The sequence below is a fragment of the Agelaius phoeniceus genome, chromosome 33 (genome assembly GCF_051311805.1).
Source record: "Agelaius phoeniceus isolate bAgePho1 chromosome 33, bAgePho1.hap1, whole genome shotgun sequence".
Taxonomy (NCBI): Eukaryota; Metazoa; Chordata; class Aves; order Passeriformes; family Icteridae; genus Agelaius; species Agelaius phoeniceus.
In genome coordinates, this window is record NC_135297.1 from 171,512 (window position 1) to 195,283 (window position 23,772).

Genomic DNA, 23,772 nt, shown 5'->3' on the forward strand with positions numbered 1-23,772 from the left:
TCCCCCCCCCCACCCCCCCCCCCCCCCTCCGGCCCCTCCCCCGCCGCGCGCGGTGTCCCCGGTGATCCCCGGTGACGTCACGTCTGGTTTCCATGGCAACGCCCCCCCCACATCCCTGCATGGAGGGGGCGGGGTGACCTTGAAAGGTCCCTTTGAACTCGCCGCTCATTTGCATCTCATTTGCATGGCGGCGTTTTCCCGCGCGCGCTCCTCCGGCGCCCCCCGGCGGCGAAATTTTTTAAAATTTTTTTTTTAATTTTTTTTGGGGCGATTCCGGGCGATTTCGGGACACTCGCGAACGCTCCTGGTAAAATTCCGGGTGGGTTTTTATTCATTAATTTTTCTTTTTTTTTCTTTTCTTTTTTTTTTTTTAATCGAGGAGGGGGAGGGGCGCGCGCGATGACGTCACCGCCCCCCGAACCGAGAGAGGGGGGGGGAAAATCTCCGGAAAAAAACCCCAAAAAACCGGAAAAAAACCCCAAAAAACCAAAAAATCCCCCAAAAAATCAAAACCCGAACCCCGCCCCACCCCCTCCCCCGGATCGAACCGAAACCGTTAATTAGAATAATTAATTAATTAATTAATTAATTAAGAACACAACGCCCCCTCCCTGCCCCCCCCGCTGCCCCTCCCCCTCAGCCCCTCCCCCATCCCAGCCCCGCCCCCCGCGCCGTTCTGGGAGGGGGGGAGGGGCGAGGGAGGGGGCGGGGCTTCGTGGGGGGGTGGGGGCGGGGCAGAGGAGGGGGAGGGGCTTCCCACGCCCCTCCCCCTCCCGGGAAGGCACAGTGCAATTTTAGGGGGGGGGGAGGGGCTTCAAACTGACGGGGGCGGGGCTAAACCCGAACGGGGGAGGGGCTTGGGGGGGCGTGGCCCCTCCCCCCAATTCCCGCCGCGCGCACGGCGCACAAGGCGGGGGGGGAGGGGCTTTAAAAAGGGGGGGGCGGGGCTTAAGATGTGGGAGGAGCTTCCGGTGGCGGTGGGGGGGGGGGAGGGGCTGCTGGGGTCATTCCCCTCCCCCTTCCACCGCTTGGGGCGGGGGGTGGGGGAGGGGCTGGGGGGTTTTGGGCGTGGTCGGAGGCGGAGGCGCCGCCCCGGCCCCGCCCCCGGCCCCGCCCCCGGCCCCGCCCCCTGCCCGGTGCAGCGCTTGGATGCGGCGGCACTCGGGGCACACGCGCACGTGCGTGCAAGGCGGGGGCGGGGCCGCGGCGGGCGGGGCCACGCCCCCTCCAGGTGCGCCCCGCCCACCCCCGAGTAGAGCTTCCCGTTGCTGAAGCGCATCTCGCGCAGAGGGGGCGGGGCCGCGGAATGGGCGTGGTGGGGGTGGGCGTGGTGTGGGGGAGGGGCGGGACCCCCTCCCCCTCCCCCCCCCGGTCCGAATTTGGGGTGGGGGCGGCGGCGGCGGCGAGCGCGGGGGCGGCGGCTGCAGGAGACGGCGCGGCGGAGCTCCCGCAGCATCTCCGAGCACAGCGAGATCTGCGCGGGGAAAACGGGGGGACAAAACACGCGATTTGGGGGGGTTCGGGAAAAGAGAATATTGGGGGAAATTGGGGGAAAAAATTGGGAAAAAATTTGGGGGAAATTGGGGGAAAAATCGGGGAAAATCGGGGGGAAATTGGGGGAAATTGGGGAAAAATAGAGGGAAATTCGGGGGAAAATTGGGGGGAAAATGGGGGGAAAATTAGGGGGAAAAATAGGGGGAAAATTGGGGGAAATTCGGGAAAAAATTTGGGAAAAAATGGGGGCAAAATCGGGAGAATATTGGGGGGAAATTTGGGAAAAAATTGGGGGGAAATCAGGGAAAATTTTGGGGAAAATTGGGGGGAAAATCGGGGAAAAACTTGGAGGAAAATCGGGGGAAAATTAGGGGGAAAATTTGGGGGAAAATTTGGGGGAAATTGGGGGAAAATCAGGGGAAAATGGGGGGGATATTAGGGGGAAATTGGGGGAAAAATAGGGGGGAATTCGGGAAAAAGAATATGGGGGAAATCAGGGAAAATTTGGGGGAAAATTAGGGGAAAAATAGGGGGGAATTCGGGAAAAAGAATATGGGGGAAATCAGGGAAAATTTGGGGGAAAATTAGGGGAAAATTAGGGGAAATTGGGGAAAAAATTAGGGAGAAAATGGGGGAAAAATTGGGGGAAAATTGGGGGAAAAATTGGGGGAAAAATGGGGGGAAATTGGGAAAAAATTTGGGGAAATTCGGGTAAAAATTGGGGGGAAATTCGGGGGAAACTGGGGGGAAATCGGGCGGAAAATCGGGAAAAAATTAGGGGGAAATTGGGGGGAATATTAGGGGGAAATTGGGGAAAAATAGAGGGAAATTCGGGAAAGTATTGGAGGAAAAATCAGGGGAAAATTGGGGGGAAAATTAGGGGGAAAATTGGGGGGAAAATCGGGAAAGTATTGGAGGAAAAATCAGGGGAAAATTAGGGGGAAAATTGAGGGGAAAATTGGGGGTAAATTCGGGAAAATATTGGGGAAAAATATGGGGGAATTAGGGAAAAAGAATATGGGGGGAAATTCGGGGGAAAATTTGGGGGAAATTGGGGAAAAAATTAGGGAGAAAATGGGGGGAAATTGGGGGGAAAATTAGGGGGAAAAATGGGGGGAGATTGGGGAAAAATTGGGGGGAAAATCAGGGGAAAAATTGGGGGAAAATCCAGGGAATATTAGCGGGAAATTCGGGAAAAAATTAGGAAGAAATTGGGGAAAAAAATCGGGGGAAAATTAGGGGGGGAAATCAGGGGAATATTAGGGGGAAATTCGGGAAAAAATTGGAGGGGAAATCGGGGGAAATTGGGGGAAAAATTGGGGAAAATCGGGGGAATATTAGGGGGAAGTTGGGGAAAAATCGGGGGAAAATTGGGGAAAAAATCCGGGGAAAATTGGGAAAAATTGGGGAAAAATAGGGGGAAATTCGGGGGAAAATTTGGGAAAAAAATGGGGAAAATCGGGGAAAAATTTGGGGGAAATAGGGAAAAAGTCGGGGGAAAATTAGGGGGAAAATCGGGGCAAAATTAGGGGGAAATTTGGGAAAAAATTGGGGGGAAATCAGGGAAAATTTGGAGGAAAATTAGGGGGGAAATTGGGGGAAAAAGTGGGGGGAAAATCGGGGAAAAATTTGGAGGAAAACGGGGGAAAATTAGGGGGAAAAATAGGGGGAAAATTAGGGGGAAATTGGGGGAAAAATCAGGGGAAAATGGGGGGGATATTAGGGGGAAATTGGGGGAAAAATAGGGGGGAATTCGGGAAAAAGAATATGGGGGAAATCAGGGAAAATTTGGGGGAAAATTAGGGGAAAAATAGGGGGGAATTCGGGAAAAAGAATATGGGGGAAATCAGGGAAAATTAGGGGAAAATTAGGGGGAAATTGGGGAAAAATCGGGGGAAAAATGGGGTGAAAATCGGGGAAATTTGGGGGGAAATTAGGGGGAAATTGGGGTAAATATTGGGGGGAAATAGGGGGAAAATCGGGGGAAATAGGGGGGAAAATTGGGGAAAAAATCGGGGAAAAATTGGGGGAAAGTCGGGGGAAAATTTGGGGAAAAATTGGGGGGAAAGTCGGGGGAAAATTAGGGGGAAATTCAGAAAAAAATTAGGCGGAAAATTCGGGGAAATTGGGAAAATTCTGAGGGGAAACTGGGGGAAACAACTGGGGAAAAAAACTGGGCAGAAATCCGGGGAAATTGGGGAAAAATCCAGTTTGGGGAGTTTGGGGGAAATTCTGGCGATTTGGGAGGTGTTCAGTCCCCCCAAATTTCCACCAAATTTCCCCCAAATTCACCCCAAATTTCCACCAAATTTCCCCCAAATTTCCCCTAAATTCACCCCAAAATCCCCCCCAAAAATCCCCCAAATTTCCCCCAACCCAGATTCCCCCAAAATTCCCCCAAAATCCCCCCCAAAATTCCCCCAAATTCCCCCAAATTCCCCAACCTCTCTCCCTAAATTCCCCCAAATCCCCCCTGGCCCCTCCCCCGGCCCCGCCCCCAGCCCCGCCCCCGGCCCCGCCCCCACCTCCTCGGTCTCGGCCGAGCGCCGCGTTGACCACACGAACTCCATGACGGCCACCAGGATGGCCACGACCAGGCCGCAGACCAGCACCACGAAGATGCCGCCGATGTTCTCCATGCCCAGCCCTGCCGGCAACGAGGCCAAATCAACGCAAACCAACCCAACACAACTCAACTCAACACAACTCAAACCAACCCAACCCAACCCAGGTCAACTCAAACCAACCCAACCCAACCCAACCGAGGTCAACCCAACTCAACACAACTCAACTCAAAACAACCCAACACAACCCAACCGAGGTCAACACAACCCAACCCAACCCAACCGAGGCCAAATCAACTCAAACCAACCCAACACAACCCAACCCAAACCAACCGAGGCCAAATCAACTCAAACCAACCCAAACCAAACCAATCGAGGTCAACTCAACCCAACCCAACCGAGGCCAAATCAACTCAAACCAACCCAACTCAACACAACTCAAACCAACCCAATCCAACTCAAACCAACCCAACCCAAACCAACCCAACTCAACACAACACAACTCAACTCAAACCAACCCAACCGAGGTCAACCCAACTCAACACAACTCAACCCAGCCCAACTCAAACCAACTGAACCCAACCCAATCCAACCCAACCCAGCCCAACACAACCCAATCCAATCCAACAGAGGTCAACCAAACCCAACCCAACTCAATCCAATCCAACTCAACACAACTCAATCCAACCCAACCGAACCCAGCCCAACTCAACGCAACTCAACACAACCGAACCCAACCCAATCCAAACCAACCAAGGTCAACCCAACTGAGGTCAACCCAACCCAGCCCAGCCCAACTCAACCAAGGTCAACACAACCCAATCCAATCCAACTGAGGTCAACCAAACCCAACCCAACCCAATTCAACTCAACACAACTCAATCCAATTCAACCCAACTCAACCCAACCAAACCCAACTCAACCCAACGCAACCGAGGTCAACCGAACCCAACACAACTCAATCCAATCCAACCCAACCCAACCCAACTTGATTTGGTCAACTCAAGTCAACCCAACCCAACTGAGGTCAACCCAACTGAGGTCAACCCAAACAAACCCAACCCAACTCAACCGAACCTGACTCAACCCAACCCAACTTGATTTGGTCAACTCAAGTCAACACAACTCAATTCAACCCAACTCAGCTTGGTCAACTCAACCCAACCCAACCCAACCCATCCAACCCAACTCAACCCAACCCAACCTGGGTGAACCAAACTCAACCCAAGCCAATCCAAGCCAAGCCAGGCCACGCCCACCTTTGGCGCGGTGATCCTCCTCCTTGGGGCAGTGCCCCCCTTCCCACCACTTCCTCTTGAGGATCTCCAGCCGATTGTTCTCCTGCAGCTGCAGGATGGCCAACGTGATCTCATCGCGGAACGGCGACCCTGCCACAACACCCGGCCCGCGATGGTCCCACCTCCATTCCGGGGGAAGGGGAATGGGCGTGACCCGCCCAAGCCCCGCCCCCCGCGGCCCCGCCCCCGCGGTACCCAGCGGCATGCCGATGCCGTAGCCCTTGGTGTCCAGCAGCCCGCCGATCTGCGTCAGGTTGCAGTTGTGGCGCCGGTGGTACTCGTTCATGGTGGACTCCAGCAGGAAGGCGTACTTGGAGTTGAGGACGCGCGCGATGCCTTCCTCCGTGCTCTTGACGAAGACGCTGGGCTGCTTGGAGTGCATGTAGTTCCACATCCGCTGGTAGGTCTGGTAGCGCGAGTTCTGGCGGGGGGGGCGGCCGTGGGGAAGACGGGCTTTGGGGGGCGCCGGCGGGGCTGGGGTTGGGTGGGGTTTGGGTTTGGGTTGGGTTGGGTTTGAAGGGTTGGGCTGGTCCAAGTTGGTTTGGGTTGGTTGGGTTGGGTGGGTTTGGGTTGGGTTGGGCTGGTCCAAGTTGGTTTGGGTTGGGTTCAGTTGGTTTGGGTTGGGTGGGTTTGGGTTGGGTTGGGTTGGGTTTGTTGGGTTGGGAGGGTTGGGTTGGGTTCGTTGGGTTGGGCTGGTCCAGGTTGGTTTGGGTTGGGTTGGGTTTGAAGGGTTGGGCTGGTCCAAGTTGGTTTGGGTTGGGTTGGGTTGGGCTGGTCCAAGTTGGTTTGGGTTGGGTTCAGTTCAATTGGGTTGGGTTGGGAGGGTTGGGTTCGTTGAGTTGGGTTGGGTTGGTTTGGGTTGATTGGGTTGGGTTGGGTTTGTTGGGTTGGTCCAAGTTGGTTTGGGTTGGGTTCAGTTCAGTTGGGTTGGGTGGGGTTGGGTTGGGTTTGATTGGGTGGGTTCAGCTGGGTTGGGTTGGGTTGGGTTGAATTCGGTTGGGTTGGGTGAATTGGGTTGGTTGGGTTGGGTTGGGTTGCATTGGGGTGGGTTCGGGTGGGTTGGGCTGGATTGGGTGGGGTGGGTTCAATTGCATGGGTTGGGTTGTGTTGGGTTTGGTTGAGTTGGATTGGGTTGGTTGAGTAGTTTGGGTTGGGTTCGGGTGGGTTGGGTTAAGTTCGGTTGGGTTTGGTTGAGTTGGGTTTGGGTTGGGTTTGGGTTGGTTTGGGTTGCACGGATTGGCCGAGGTTGGCCCAGGTTGGGTGGATTGGTTCATTGGGCTGATTGATTGGTTGGGTCGATTAATTGGGTTGATTGATTGATTGGATTGATTGGTTGGGTTGATTGATTGGTTAGGTTGATTAATTGGGTGGATTGATTGGTTGGGTTGATTGATTGGATAGGTTGATTAATTGGGTGGATTGATTGGTTGGGTTGATTGGTTGGGTTGATTCATTGATTGATTGGTTGATTGGATCAACTGGGTTGATTGATTGCTTGGTTGGATTGATTGATTGGGTTGATTGACTGACTGACTGATTGATCAGGTTGATTGATTGATTGGGTTGATTGGCTTGGCTGCTCAGATCAATCAGGTGGATTGATCGATTGGGTTGATTGACTGACTGATCAATCGGGTTGATTGATTGACTGACTGATTAATCAGGTGGATTGATTGATTGGGTGTATTGATTGACTGACTGATCGATTGGGTTGATTGATCGATTGGGTTGATTGATCTATTGATTGATTGATCGGGTTGACTGATCGACTGATCAATCAGGTTGATCGATCGATTGGGTTGATTGACTGACTGATCGATCGGGTTGATTGATCGATCGGGTTGATTGATTGATTGATTGACTGATCGGGTTGATTGATCAATTGGGTTGATTGATCGATTGGGTTGATTGATTGACTGACTGATCAATCAGGTGGATTGATCGATTGGGTGTATTGATTGACTGACTGATCAATTGGGTTGATTGATCGATTGGGTTGATTGATCTATTGATTGATCGATCGGGTTGATTGATTGACTGACTGATCGATTGGATTGACTGATCGATTGGGTTGATTGATCTATTCATTGAGCGATTAGGTCGATCGACCGACTGACCGATCGGGTCGATCGATCTATTGATCTATTGATCAACCGGTCTCTGGCTGGCGGTGCCGCGGCGCGGCGGGCGCTGACCTGGAAGAAGGTCATGGTGGAGCCGGCGTGGATGGTGCCGTACTCGATGTTGGTCTGGTCGGCGAGGTCGTCGGCCGACTCCACGGGCACCTCCATGCGCTGCACGGTCAGGAACGCCGCCAGGTTGGCCGTGTACGACGAGATGATGATGAGGGTGAAGGCCCACCTGAGGGATCGGGGGGCAACGGAAGTTATGGGGAAGGGGGGCCACAAAAAAACCAAAAAATGTCACCCCAAAAACGCGCAAAAAAAAAAAAAATTTAAAAAAAAGTTATTGCAAAAATCTGAAACGAATCGCCCCAAAAATGCAAAAAAAAAGAAAAAAAAAAATTCAGAAATTCCAAAATGAATCGCCCCAAAAATGCAAAAAAAAAATTATTCCGAAAATCTGAAACGAATCGCGCCAAAAATGCAAAAAAAAAAAAAAAGAAAAAAAAGAAAAAAAAAAATTCCAAATATCCAAAACAAATCACCCCAAAAGTTAAAAAAAAACAAACAAAAATTATTCCGAAAATCCAAAACGAATTGCCTCAAAAATTAAAAAAAAAAAAAAAAAAAAAAAAAAAAATTCCGAAAATCCAGAGTGAATCACATTTTATTCCAAAAATCCGAAACGAATCGCCCCAAAAAAACACACACGCGCACACACAAAAAAAAAATTATTCCGAAAATCCAAAAGGAATCACCCCAAAAAAGGAAAAAAAAAAATTCCGAAAATCCGAAACGAATCGCCCCAAAAATACAAAAAAAAAAAAAATATCAAACAAACAAACAAACAAAAAAATCAGTCCCAAAATCTTCCCCAATATCCCCTCAAATCGCCACAAATCACCCCAAAATCTCCCCAAAACCTCTCAAAACCTTCCCAAACCCCTTCAAAGCGCCCCAAAATCCCCACAAATCCCCTCAAACACCCCCAAACACCCCCCAAATCCCCCCCAAACCTCCATATACACCCCATAGAGCAACCCCGATATCCCCTCAAATCACCCCAAATCCCCCCAAAATCGCCCCAAAACCCCTTCAGAGCTCCCCAAAATCCCCACAAATCCCCTCAAACACTCCCAAATCCTACCCAAACCTCCATATACACCCCATAGAGCAGCCCTGATATCCCCTCAAATCACCCCAAAATCGCCCCAAATCCCCTCAAAACCCCTCAAACACCCCCAAACACCTCTCAAATCCCCCCCAAATCCCCCTCAAACCTCCATACACACCCCATAGAGCAACCCCGATATCCCCTCATATCTCCCCAAAATCACCCCAAATCCCCTCAAACACCCCCAAACACCCCCAAATCCTACCCAAACACCCCCCAAACCTCCACATACACCCCATATAACCCCCCAATATCCCCTCAAATCACCCCAAAACCCCCCAAAACCGCCCAAAACCCCCCCAAATCTCGTGTTTCTGACCAGACTCCGCTGACGCAGCGCGTGGAGAGCGCTCGGGGCAGCACCTCGGCGCCCTGCTGCAGGAACCCCCCTCCCCAAATACCCCCAAACCTCCATATACACCCCATATAACCCCCCAATATCCCCTCAAATCACCCCAAAACACCCCAAAATCACCCCAAAAACCCTCAAAACCTTCCCAAACCCCTTCAGAACTCCCCAAAATCGCCCCAAATCCTACCCAAACCTCCATATACACCCCATAGAGCAACCCTGATATCCCCTCAAATCACCCCAAAAGCCCCCAAATCACCCCAAAACCCCCCCAAATCTCGTGTTTCTGACCAGACTCCGCTGACGCAGCGCGTGGAGAGCGCTCGGGGCAGCACCTCGGCGCCCTGCTGCAGGAACCCCCCTCCCCAAATACCCCCAAATCCCACCCAAATCACCCCAAATCCCACCCAAAACCCCCCAAATCCCACCCAAAACACCCCAAATCACCCCAAAATCACCCCAAATCACCCCAAAAGCCCTGGAAACGCCCCAAATTTTGGTGTTTCTGACCAGACTCCGCTGACGCAGCGCGTGGAGAGCGCTCGGGGCAGCACCTCGGCGCCCTGCTGCAGGAACCCCCCTCCCCAAATACCCCCAAATCCCACCCAAATCACCCCAAATCCCACCCAAAACCCCCCAAATCCCACCCAAAACACCCCAAATCACCCCAAAATCACCCCAAATCACCCCAAAAGCCCTGGAAACGCCCCAAATTTTGGTGTTTCTGACCAGACTCCGCTGACGCAGCGCGTGGAGAGCGCTCGGGGCAGCACCTCGGCGCCCTGCTGCAGGAACCCCCCTCCCCAAATACCCCCAAATCCCACCCAAATCACCCAAAACCCCTCAAACACCCCCAAATACCCCCAAATCCTACCCAAACCTCCATATACACCCCATAGAGCAACCCCGATATCCCCTCAAATCGCCCCAAATCACCCCAATATCGCCCCAAATCCCCTCAAATCCCCTCAAACACCCCCAAACACCCCAAAACACCCCCCAAATCCCCCCCAAACCCCCATATACACCCCATATAACCCCCACAATATCCCCTCAAATCGCCCCGAAACACCCCAAAATCACCCCAAAACCCCTCAAAATCACCCCAAACCCCTCTCAAACCCCTCCCAAACCCCTCCCAAACCCCCACAAACCTCCCACAATGTCCCTTCAAATCGCCCCGAAACACCCCCAAACCACTCCAAAACGCCCCAAAACCTCCCCAAATTTTGTTGTTTCTGACCAGACTCCGCTGACGCAGAGCGTGGAGAGCGCGCGGGGCAGCACCTCGGCGCCCTGCTGCAGGAACCCCCCTCCCCAAATACCCCCAAACACCCCCAAATCCCACCCAAACACCCCCAAAACCCCCCAAATCTCGTGATTTCTGACCAGACTCCGCTGACGCAGCGCGTGGAGAGCGCTCGGGGCAGCACCTCGGCGCCCTGCTGCAGGAAGCCGCCCACCGGGAACCAGAGGCTGTTGCCCAGCGTGTACTGGTTCTGCACCAGCCCCGGGCGCTCCCGCAGGCACGGGTGCGGGTTGTACCACTCGTAGGGGCTCAGCCTGCGCGGGGGGGGACGCGGGGTCGGGATGGGATCAACCAACGCCAACGCCCCCCCCCGGGATGGGGGAGAGTGGGGGAGTCCCGGGGGGGGGCCCTGAGTTTGTTTGGGGTCGCTTTGAACACGGCTGGGGACATCCAAAAATAATTTGGGACCACCCAAAATTTATTTGAGACCACCCAAATTAATTTGAGACCACCCAAAATTAATCTGGGACCACCCAAAATTAATTGGGAACACCTGAACCCGTCTGGGGACACCTGAACCCGTCTGGGACCAACCCAAAATTAATCTGAGACCACCTGAACCCGTCTGGGATTACCTGAACCCACCCCAAACTCAGCTGGGACCACCCAAACATAATCTGGGACCACCCAAAGTAATCTGAGACCACCCAAAATTAATTTAGGAACACCTGAATCCATCTGGGACCAACCCAAACTCAGCTGGGACCAACCCCAAATTAATTTGAGACCATCCAAATTAATCTGAGACCACCCAAAATTAATTTGAGACCACCCAAATTAATTTGAGACCAGCCAAAATTAATTGGGAACACCTTGAACCCGTCTGGGAACACCTGAACCCGTCTGGGACCAACCCAAAAATAATCTGGGACCACCCCAAATTAATTTGGGAACACCTGAATCCATCTGGGACCAACCCAAACTCAGCTGGGACCAACCCCAAATTAATCTGAGGCCACCCAAAAATAATCTGGGACCAATCCAAAATTAATTGGGAACACCTGAACCCATCTGGGATCACCTAAAATTAATTTGGTATCACCTGAACCCGTCTGGGGGCACCTGAACCTGTCTGGGACCAAACCAAACCCATCTGGGACCACCCCCAAATTAATCTGAGACCACCCCAAATTAATTGGGAACACCTGAACCCATCTGGGACCAACCCAAAATTAATTGGGAACACCTGAACCCATCTGGGACCACCCAAAATTAATTTTGGGAGCACCTGAACTCGTCTGGGATCCCCCAAATTAATCTGGGACCACCCCAAAATAATTTGGGGCCATTTTTCGGGGTGTCACCCCCAAATTCTGGGACCGTTTTTTGGGGTATTCCCCCAATTTCGGGGGCATTTTTGGGGGTGTCCCCAGGTTTTTTTGAGCCGTTTTTTTGGGGGAGTTTTTGCCTCCTCCCTCCCTTTCTCGGGGCCGTTTTTTGGGACGTCCCCCCCCCCCCCAGAATTTTGGGGCATTTTTGGGCCCCGTTTCCGGGGCGTGGCCGCTCACCTGGCGGCCAGGAAGAGCACGCAGCTGACGGCCAGGTAGGCCAGGAGCATGAAGAGCCACACGGCCGGAGAGAAGGGGTCTAGGAAGGAGAAATACCCCGGCTTGCGGCCCTGGGGGGACGCCGAGTGAGACCCCCGCAAACTGAGCCCAAAGTGACCCAAAATCCACAGAAAAACGACCCAAAATAGCCCCAAAAACTGCCCCAAAACTCAGCCCAAAAACCACCCCGAAAATGACCCTAAAACCGCCCACAAACTGAGCCCAAAATGACCCAAAATCCACAAAAAAATGACCCAAAATAGCCCCAAAAACTGCCCCAAAACTGAGCCCAAAATGACCCAAAATAGCCCCAAAAACTGCCACAAAACTGAGCCCAAAGTGACCCAAAATCCACAGAAAACTGACACAAAATAGCCCCAAAAACTGCCCCAAAACTCAGCCCAAAATGACCCAAAATCCACAAAAAACTGACCCAAAACTGACCCCAAAATGACCCAAAATCCACAAAAAACTGTCACAAAACTGACCCAAAACTGACCCAAAATAGCCCCAAAAACTGCCCCAAAACTGACCCTAAAATGACCCAAAATAGCCCCAAAACCATCCCAAAGCTGACCCTAAAACCACCCCCAAACTGAGCCCAAAGTGACCCAAAATCCACAGAAAACTGACCCCAAACTGACCCAAAATAGCCCCAAAAGCCACCCCCAAACTGACCCCAAAATGACCCAAAATCCACAAAAAACCGACCCAAAATAGCCCCAAAAGCCACCCTGAAAATGACCCCAAAATACACCCATAAAACCCCCATAAAATCCCCAAAAAACCAAAAAAATCCAAAAAAAAAACCCCAAAAAACCCAAAAAACCCCAAATCCTATAAAAACCCTACAAAAACCCTACAAAAACCCCACAAAAGCCCCAAACCCACCATGTGCACGCGGTAGAGGATGCTGATGCCCAGACCCCAAACCTGATAAAAACCCCCATAAAACCCCCAAAAAAACCCCAAAAAAACACCCAAAAAATCCCAAAAAAATCCCAAAAAACCCCAAATCCTATAAAAACCCCATAAAACCCCATAAAATCCCATAAATCCCATACCATGTGCACACGGTAGAGGATGCTGACGCCCACACCCCAAACCTGATAAAAACCCCCATAAAAACCCCAAAAAAAAAACCCCAAAAAAAACCCCAAAAAATCCCAAAAAATCCCAAAAAACCCCAAATCCTACAAAAACCCCATAAAATCCCATAAAACCCCCATAAAGTCCCACAAAAACCCCGAACCCACCATGTGCACGCGGTAGAGGATGCTGACGCCCAGACCCCAAACCTGATAAAAACCCCCATAAAAACCCCATAAAACCCCCCAAAAAAATCCCAAAAAAATCCAAAAAAATCCCAAAAAACCCCAAATCCTATAAAAACCCCACAAATCCTATAAAATCCCATAAATCCCGTACCATGTGCACGCGGTAGAGGATGCTGATGCCCAGGGTCATGAAGGGCTTGGAGAAGTCGATCACCTTCTCGCGCTCGGCCGTGATGGTGAACGCGGCCACCGCCAGGTCGGCCTTCTGGGGACCCCAAAAACCCCAAAAATTGTGGGGTCAGCCTTCTGGGGACCCCAAAAATCCCAAAATTGTGGGGTCAGGAGGGGATGGGGACCCCAAAAACCCCGAAATTGGGGGGTCGGCCTTCTGGGGACCCCAAAAAACCCCAAAATCCCAAAATTGGGGGATCAGCCTTCTGGGGACCCCAAAAACCCCAAAAATTGTGGGGTCGGCCTTCTGGGGACCCCAAAAACCCCAAAATCCCAAAATTGGGGGGTCACGAGGGGATGGAGAACCCAAAAACCCCAAAATTAGGGGATTGGCCTTCTGGGGACCCCAAAAATCCCAAAAATTGTGGGGTCAGGAGGGGATGGGGACCCCAAAAACCCCCAAAAATGTGGGGTCAGGTGGAGCTGGGACTTTTTCCCACAGGGATTTTTCCTTATGGGATTTTTTTCCCCCTATGGGACTTTTTCCCCCTATGGGACTTTTTCCCTATAGGATATTTTGTTATAGGATTTTCTTACGGGATTTTTTTCCCCTATGGGATTTTGATTACGGGATTTTTCCCTATAGGATATTTTATTATGGGTTTTTTAATAGGATTTTTTATGGGGTTCCCATACCCTGTTGATGAGCTCTCCCACCATGCCCGTCCAGGAGCCATTGTGGCTCTTTATGGGATTTTCCCTATGGGTTTTTTTCCCTATAGGATATTTTTTATGGGGTTTTTTATGGGATTTTTATGGGGTTTTTTTATAGGATTTTTAATGGGATTCCCATCATACCCTGTTGATGAGCTCTCCCACCATGCCCGTCCAGGAGCCTCCTTATGGGATTTCCCCTATGGGATTTTGGTTATGGGGTTTTTTCCCCTATGGGGTTTTTTTCCCCTATAGGATATTTTTTAATGGGGTTTTTTTATAGGATTTTTCATGGGATTCCCACCATACCCTGTTGATGAGCTCTCCCACCATGCCCGTCCAGGATCCTCCTTATGGGATTTCCCCTATGGGATTTTGATTACGGGATTTTTTCCCTATATGATATTTTGCTATGGGATTTTTTAATGGGGCTTTTTTATGGGTTTTTTTAATGGGGTTTTTTAATGGTTTTTTTTTATGGGGTTTTTTTATAGGGTTTTTAATGGGGTTCCCATACCCTGTTGATGAGCTCTCCCACCATGCCCGTCCAGGAGCCGTTGGGCTCTTTATGGGATTTTCCATACGGGATTTTTTCCCTATAGGATATTTTGCTATGGGATTTTTATGGGGTTTTTATGGGTTTTTTTAATGGGGTTTTTTATGGGATTTTTATGGGTTTTTTTATGGGATTTTTAATGGGATTCCCACCATACCCTGTTGATGAGCTCTCCCACCATGCCCGTCCAGGAGCCTCCTTATGGGATTTCCCCTATGGGATATTTTTTATGGGGTTTTTAATGGGGTTCCCCATACCCTGTTGATGAGCTCTCCCACCATGCCCGTCCAGGATCCTCCTTATGGGATTTCCCCTATGGGATTTTGATTACGGGATTTTTTCCCTATAGGATATTTTGCTATGGGTTTTTTTCCCCTATAGGATATTTTTTATAGGATTTTTTATGGGATTCCCATACCCTGTTGATGAGCTCTCCCACCATGCCCTTCCAGGAGCCTCCTTATGGGATTTCCCCTATGGGATTTTGGTTATGGGGTTTTTTCCCCTATGGGATTTTCCCTATGGGTTTTTTTCCCCTATGGGATATTTTTTATAGGATTTTTTATGGGGTTCCCCATACCCTGTTGATGAGCTCTCCCACCATGCCCGTCCAGGAGCCGTTGGGCTCGGGCGCCCCGTAGAGCCCGTCCTCCACCAGCTTGATGTGGAAGCGGAACTTGAGCAGCGCCGCCAGCTCCCGCAGCATGTCCACGCAAAATCCCTCATATCGATCCGGGCCGCCCGCGCCGCCCACCCGCATCACGTACGGGTTCTCCTAAAATCACAGGAATTGGGGTCGGTTATTGGGATTTGGGGTCATTTATTGGGGTTTGGGGTCAGTCATTGGTCACTGCAGTGTCCACGCAAAATCCCTCATATCGATCCGGGCCGCCCGCGCCGCCCACCCGCATCACGTACGGGTTCTCCTAAAAATATGGGAATTTGGGGTCATTTATTGGGGTTTGGGGTCAGTCATTGGTCACTGCAGTGTCCACGCAAAATCCCTCATAACGGTCCGGGCCGCCCGCACCGCCCACCCGCATCACGTACGGGTTCTCCTAAAAATATGGGAATTTGGGATTTGGGGTCATTTATTGGGGTTTGGGGTCAGTCATTGGTCACTGCAGTGTCCACACAAAATCCTTCATATCGATCGGGGCCGCCCGCGCCGCCCACCCGCATCACGTACGGGTTCTCCTAAAATCACAGGAATTGGGGTTTGGGGTCATTTATTGGGGTTTGGGGTCGGTCATTGGTCACTGCAGTGTCCACACAAAATCCTTCATAGCGATCGGGGCCGCCCGCGCCGCCCACCCGCATCACGTACGGGTTCTCCTAAAAATATGGGATTTGGGGTCATTTATTGGGGTTTGGGGTCAGTTATTGGGGTTTGGGGTCAGTCATTGGGTATGGGATTGGTCACTGCAGTGTCCACGCAAAATCCCTCATATCGATTGGGGCCGCCTGCGCCGCCCACCCGCATCACATACGGGTTCTCCTAAAGATGGGATTTGGGGTTTGGGGTCGGTTATTGGGGTTTGGGGTCAGTTATTGGGGTTTGGGGTCACTGGGATTGGTCACTGCAGTGTCCACGCAAAATCCCTCATAATGCTCGGGGCCGCCCGCGCCGCCCACCCGCATCACGTACGGGTTCTCCTAAAGATTGAATTTGGGATTTGGGGTCGGTTATTGGGGTTTGGGTTCATTTATTGGGGTTTGGGGTCAGTTATTGGGGTTTGGGGTCGGTTACTGGGGTTTGGGGTCAGTTATTGGGGTTTGGGGTCGGTTATTGGGGTTTGGGGTCACTTATGGGGGATATGGGTTCATTTATTGGGGTTTGGGGTTTGGGATTTGGGAATGGTCAGTGGGATTTGGGTTCATTTATTGGGATTTGGGTTCATTTATTGGGATTTGGGTTCATTTATTGGGATTTGGGTTCATTTATTGGGGTTTGGGGCTTGGGATTGGTCACTGGGGTTTCGCTGTGGTCACTCCCTCCCAGTCCAGACCAGTCCAGACCAGTTCAATCCCAGCCCCTCCCAGTTCAATCCCAGCTCAATCCCAGCCCCTCCAAGTTCATCCCAGTTCATCCCAGTTCAATCCCAGTTCAATCCCAGCCCCTCCCAGCCCCTCCCAGTTCAATCCCAGCCCCTCCCAGCCCCTCCCAGTCCCTCCCAGTCCAATCCCAGTTCAATCCCAGCCCCTCCCAGTTCAATCCCAGCCCCTCCCAGCCCCTCCCAGTTCAATCCCAGTTCAATCCCAGCCCCTCCCAGCCCCTCCCAGTTCAATCCCAGCCCCTCCCAGTTTATCCCAGCCCCTCCCAGTTCATCCCAGTTCAATCCCAGTTCAATCCCAGCCCCTCCCAGCCCCTCCCAGTCCAATCCCAGTCCAATCCCAGTCCAGACCAGTTCAATCCCAGCCCCTCCCAGTTTATCCCAGCCCCTCCCAGTTTATCCCAGTTCAATCCCAGCCCCTCCCAGTTTATCCCAGCCCCTCCCAGTTCATCCCAGTTCAATCCCAGTTCAATCCCAGCCCCTCCCAGCCCCTCCCAGTCCAATCCCAGTCCAATCCCAGTCCAGACCAGTTCAATCCCAGCCCCTCCCAGTTTATCCCAGCCCCTCCCAGTTTATCCCAGTTCAATCCCAGCCCCTCCCAGCCCCTCCCAGCCCCTCCCAGTCCAATCCCAGTCCAATCCCAGTCCAGACCAGTATGGTGGTGATGATCAGGGTCTTGTTGGCCAGGCTGTCCGAGGCGTTCAGGGCCAGCGTGGCCTCGTCCATGGCCAGCGTCCGGTTGGAGAACCACACCCCCACCTGCGGGGTCACCGAGGGGTCACGCAGGGGTCACGGAGGGGTCACGGAGGGGTCACTCATTGGTCACTCATGGTCACTCATTGGTCACTCAGTGCTCACTCATTGGTCACTCATTGGTCAGTGGTCACTCATTGGTCACTCATTGGTCACTCATTGGTCACTCATTGGTCACTCATGGTCACTGTGGTCACTCAGTGATCACCCATTGGTCACTCATTGGTCACTCATTGGTCACTCATGGTCACTCATTGGTCACCCATTGGTCACTCAATGGTCACTCAATGGTCACTCAATGGTCACTCATTGGTCACTCAGTGGTCACTCAGTGGTCACTCACCTCCCGGTGTCCATCCCTGCCCTTCTCCAGCACTCTCAGGCTGTAATTCTGGGCTCACTCAGTGGTCACTCAGGGGTCAGTGGTCACTCAGTGGTCACTTAATGGTCACTCATTGGTCACCCATTGGTCACTCATTGGTCACCCATTGGTCACTCAGTGGTCACTCAGTGGTCACCCATTGGTCACTCATTGGTCACCCATTGGTCACTCAGTGGTCACTCTGTGGTCACTCAGTGGTCACCCATTGGTCACTCATTGGTCACTCAGTGGTCACTCAGTGGTCACTCATTGGTCACTCACCTCCCGGTGTCCGTCCCTGCCCTTCTCCAGCACTCTCAGGCTGTAATTCTGGGGTCACTCAGGGGTCAGTGGTCACTCAGTGGTCAGTGGTCACCCATTGGTCACCCATTGGTCACTCACCTCCCGGTGTCCGTCCCTGCCCTTCTCCAGCACTCTCAGGCTGTAATTCTGGGGTCACTCATTGGTCACTCAGTGGTCAGTGGTCACTCAGTGGTCACTCATTGGTCACTCACCTCCCGGTGTCCGTCCCTGCCCTTCTCCAGCACTCTCAGGCTGTAATTCTGGGGTCACTCATTGGTCACTCAGTGGTCAGTGGTCACTCATTGGTCACTCAGTGGTCACTCACCTCCCGGTGTCCATCCCTGCCCTTCTCCAGCACTCTCAGGCTGTAATTCTGGGGTCACTCATTGGTCACTCAGTGGTCAGTGGTCACTCAGTGGTCACTCAGTGGTCACCCATTGGTCACCCATTGGTCACCCATTGGTCACTCACCTCCCGGTGTCCATCCCTGCCCTTCTCCAGCACTCTCAGGCTGTAATTCGTGCGCTGCCCTTTGCTGTTGAACTCCACGCGCCCGGTCAGGCCGTCGTACTCCACCTGAAACGCACCCAAAATGCACCGAAACGCACCCAAAAAATGACCCAAAACGCGTCCAAAAATTCCCCAAAATGAGTCCAAAAATTCCCCAAAATGCACCCAAAAATTCCCCAAAACGTGTCCAAAAATTCCCCAAAATACGCCCTAAATACACCCAAAAACTACCCCCAAAATACCCCAAAAATACCCCCAAAATACACCCAAAATATACCCAAAAGATACCCTAAATATACCCAAAATACACCCAAAATATACCCAAAAATATCTGAAAATACACCCAAAAAATATCCAAAATGCACCCAAAATTCACCCTAAATACACCCCAAAATATACCCAAAATATACCCCAAAAACATCCCAAATGTACCCCAAAAATATCTGAAAAATATACGCAAAAAATATCCAAAATTCACCCTAAATGCAACCTAAATACACCCTAAAAATACCCAAAATACACCCGAAATGCAACCCCAAAAAATATCCCAAAAATACCCCAAAAATATCCGAAAAGATGCACAAAAATACCTTAAAAATATACCCCAAAAATACCCCAAAAATATACGCAAAAATACCCCAAAAATGTACCCAAAAAATGGCCCCAAAATTCATCCAAAAATCCCCCAAAATACCCCCTAAATGCACCCAAAAAATACCCCAAAAATATCCAAAATACACCCAAAATATACCCCAAAAATATCCCAAATGTACCCCAAAAATATCTGAAAATACACCCAAAAAATATCCAAAATTCACCCTAAATTCACCCTAAATATACCCCAAGCACACCCAAAATGCAACCCCAAAAAATATCCCAAAAATACACAAAAATACCCCAAAAATACCCTGAAAATATGCACAAAAATAACTCAAAAATACACCCCAAAAAAATCCCAAAAAAACACAAAAATACCCCAAAAATACCCCAAAAACATGCACAAAAATACCTCGGAGTTGGTTTTGGGGTTGTTTTTAGGGCTGGTTCTGGGGTTGTTTTGGGGTTTTTTGGAGCTGTTTTCGGGGTTGTTTTTGGGATTGTTCTCGGGATTTTTGGGGCTGGTTTTGGGGATTTTTGGAGTTGGCTTCGGGGTTGTTTTTAGGGCTGGTTTTGGGGTTGTTTTGGGGGTTTTTGGGGTTGTTTTTGGGGCTCTTTTTGGGATTGTTCTCGGGCTTTTTGGGGCTGGTTTTGGGGCTTTTTGAAGCTGTTTTCGGTGGTGTTTTTAGGGTCGGTTCTGGGGTTGTTTTTGGGATTTTTCTTGGGATTTTTGGGGTTGTTTTGGGGCTTTTTGGGGTTGTTTTTAGGTCCGGTTCTGGGGTTGCTTTTGCCTCATTCCTGCAGGGTTTTCGGGGCATTTCTGGGGCATTTTTCCCCTTTTTTTCCCCGTTTTCCCCGGTTTTTCCCCCTTTTTTCCCCCCCGTTTTCCCGGGTTTTTTCCCCCCGTTTTCCCGGGTTTCTTCCCGTTTTTTCCCGGGTTTTTTCCCGGGTTTTTCCCGTTTTTTTTCCTCGTTTTTTCACGGTTTTTTTCCCCGTTTTTCCCCCATTTTTTCCCCTTTTTTCCCCTTTTTCCCCCCCTTTTTTTGCCCTTTTTCTCCCCATTTTTCCCCCATTTCCCCCCCTATTTCCCCCCCATTTTCCCCCCCTTTTTCCCCATTTTTCCCCCCTTTTCCCCCCATTTCCCCCCCATTTTCCCCCATTTTCCCCCCGTTTTTTCCCCATTTTCCCCCCTTTTTTCCCCCCATTTTCCCCCCATTTTTCCCCCATTTTCCCCCCATTTTTCCCCCATTTTCCCCCCATTTTTCCCCCATTTTCCCCCATTTTCCCCCCATTTTCCCCCCCTTTTCCCCCCATTTTTCCCCCATTTTCCCCCCATTTTTCCCCCTTTTTTTCCCCCGTTTTTCCCCCATTTCCCCCCATTTTCCCCCATTTTTCCCCCATTTTCCCCCCTATTTTCCCCCCATTTTCTCCCCTCTCACCATCCTCAGGTAGTTCATCAGGCTGGTGCCGTGGGGCCAGATCCCGGGCGCGGCGCAGGCCAGGGGCCGCCCCCCGATCTCCTGGCTGCGGTTCAGCTCCCGCACGGCGCCCACCACCACGTGCACGGCGTCGAACAGCAGCGCCGCCGACAGCTGCGGGGGGACACGACGCTTTTTGGGGTCCCCGAGGGGGGTTTGGGGTCCCCCGGAATCCCAAATCCCCACCCCAGAAACCCCCAGGGATTTGGGTTCTCAAAAACGCCAAATCTCTGAATTTTGCCCATTTTTTTCCCGAGATTTTTGGGGTCCCTTGATGATTCTTGGGGTCCCTCCAAGGTTTTTGGGGTCCCCCGGAACCCAAATCCCCACCCCAGAAACCCCCAGGGATTTCGGTTCCCTGAGACGCCGAATTTCTGAATTTTTCTCCAAGAGTTTTGGGGTCCCTTGATGATTCTTGGAGTCTCCCCCAAATTTTGGGGTCCCTCTAAGGTTTTTGGGGTCCCTCAGAACCCAAATCCCCACCCCAGAAACCCCCAGCGATTTGGGTTTTTTGAGACGTCAAATTTCCAAATTTTGGTCATTTTTTCCCAAGTTTTTTTTGGGTTCCTTCAAGATTTTTGGGGTCCCTTGATGATTCTTGGGGTCTCCCCCAATTTTTGGGGTCCCCACCCCAATTTTTGGGCTCCCACCACACCTGATTTTCACCTCCAAAATTTTATAACCTCCTCAAACTTTCATTTTCTCCCCCGTTTTTAACCAATTCTCCCCCATTTTTTTCTTAAATTCCCCCCAAATTTTCCCCTTCCCTGGATTTTGTTTTGATGATTTTTCGCCCAATTTCTGATCACTTCCACCCCCCAAAATTCCACTTCTCCCCCCAATATCTCTCAATTTCGGCGCTCCCTCAAAATTTCGTTTTCTCCCCCGTTTTTAACCATTTCCCCCCAAATTTTCCAGTTTTAATTCCCCCTAAATTTTCCCTTTCCCCAGGTATTTTTTTGAGGATTTTTGCCCAATTTCTGCTCTCTTCCACCCCCCAAAATTCCACTTCTCTCCCCAGTATCTCTTGATTTCGGCGCTCCCATCAAAATTTCATTTTCTCCCCCATTTTTCCACCATTTCCCCCCAAATTTTCCCTTTCCCTGGATATTTTTTTTTTGATGATTTTTCGCCCAATTTTGCTCACTTCCACCCCCCAAAATTCCACTTCTCCCCCAATATCTCGCCATTTCGCGCTCCCTCAAAATTTCGTTTTCTCCCCCATTTTTCCACCATTTCCCCCCCCGTTTTTTTTTTAATTCCCCCAAATTTTCCCCTTCCCTGGATTTTGTTTTTGATTATTTTTCGCCCAATTTCTGCTCACTTCCACCCCCCAAAATTCCACTTCTCCCCCAATATCTCTCAATTTCGGCGCTCCCTCAAAATTCCGTTTTCTCCCCCGTTTTTCCACCATTTTCCCCGGGGTTTTTTGCGTTCCCCCCAAATTTCGGGGTCCCCCCGGTGTTTTTCGGGGTCCCCGCTCACCGCGGGGCCGGGGTAGGGCCCCAGCTCGCAGCTCTCCCTCCAGGACATGTTGAGGCTGCGCACGAACTCGGGGTAGAAGCGGTGGCTCGTGTTGAACATGGAGAAGCCCAGGACGGTGGCGGGAGCGGCCGGCAGCGCGTCCAGCCGGAGCAGGGGGAAGTCCTGCGGTCAGTTTGGGGTCATTTCGGGCCTTTTTGGGCCGGTTTGGGGGCCGGGGGTCACTCTCAGGGGTCACTCTCAGTGGTCACTCTCAGTGGTCACTCTCAGTGGTCACTCTCAGTGGTCACTCTCGGTGGTCACTCACCATGGTGGTCAGGATGTATTTGTAGAAGGTCGAGGTCATGCCCAGCTCCGAGGCCTGGAAGGGCGCCAGGGTGGGTCTGAGCCCCGAAATTCTCTCCAAAAAAAAAATGCCCGCCCAAAAAGATCACCAAAAAAATCACCCCAAAAATCAGCCCAAGAATCACCCCCAAATAATCAACACAAAATCCCTCAAAATCCCCCCAAAAATCACCAAAAAAATCACCAAAAATCACCCCAAAAATCGCCCCCAATAATCAACACAAAATCCCCCAAAAAATCCAAAAAAAATCCCCCAAAAAATCACCCCAAAATTCCCTCAAATCCCCCCCAAAATGCCCCCAAAATCCTGTCAAATCCCCCAAAAAATCACCCCCAAATAATCAACACAAAATCCTCTGAAATCCCCCAAAAATCCCCCAAAAAATCACCCCCAAAAAATCAACACAAAATCCCCCAAAATCCCCTCAAAAACCCCTCAAACCACCCAAAACTCCCAAAAATCGACACAGAACCACCCAAACGCTCCTGATAAATCGCAGAAAGTGCCGCAAAACCCCCCAAGATCAACACAAAAAAACTCCCCAAAATCAACAAAAAAAAAAAAGCCAAGTCAACACAAAACCACCCCAAAACTCCCAAAAAAAATCAACCAAAAAAACCACCCCGAAACTCCCAGAAATCCAAATAAAGTCACAGAAATTGTCCCAAAACCACCCCAAAACTCCCAAAAAAACCAACCCAAAACGCCCCCAAAGGCCCCAAATGCGCCCGAGGCGCCGCGGCCGCGCCGACCTTGGCGAGCACCAGGCCGGCGGTGGCGGCGCTGCCGTCGATGATGATGGTGGGGACTTTGTCGTCGCGGATTTCCTTCAGCAGCGGCGTCGGGTCCTGCTCGGCGTCCAGGACGCGCACGGAGAGCGCCTCGCGCGAGATCAGGAACTGCCGCACCAGCTCCTCCAGCCGCAGCAGGCCTGGACCCAAAAACGGCGAAATTTAACCCAAAATCGGGTCAGAAATGCCCGAAATCGGCCCCAAAACCCGAACCCGGGCCCCGCACGGAGAGCGCCTCGCGCGAGATCAGGAACTGCCGCACCAGCTCCTCCAGCCGCAGCAGGCCTGGCACCCAAAAACCCCGAAATTCAGCCCAAAATCGGGTCAGGAATTCACCACAAAATAACCGAAATCGGCCCCAAAACCCCAAACCCGGGCCCCGCACGGAGAGCGCCTGGCGCGAGATCAGGAACTGCCGCACCAGCTCCTCCAGACGCAGCAGGCCTGGCGACCCAAAAACGGCGAAATTCGACCCAAAATCGGGTCAGGAATGGCCGAAATCGGCAGCGAAATCGGCC

The 23,772-nt window shown here is 51.4% G+C and overlaps 1 protein-coding gene across 1 annotated transcript; it reads right to left on the reverse strand.

The window, feature by feature from the left end:
• Positions 1-338: 338 nt before the first annotated feature.
• Positions 339-23,413, reverse strand: GRIK5 (glutamate ionotropic receptor kainate type subunit 5; the record flags this gene model as incomplete). Its single annotated transcript, XM_077192417.1, has 15 exons — positions 339-1,474; positions 4,020-4,141; positions 5,318-5,446; positions 5,552-5,777; positions 7,552-7,717; positions 10,395-10,568; positions 11,823-11,932; positions 13,290-13,403; positions 15,160-15,354; positions 17,285-17,392; positions 18,522-18,626; positions 20,597-20,749; positions 22,121-22,282; positions 22,425-22,478; positions 23,216-23,413. Coding segments are annotated over 15 exons (2,676 nt in total), but the record flags the coding sequence as incomplete, so codon positions are not given.
• Between the last annotated feature and the right edge of the window lie 359 nt (positions 23,414-23,772).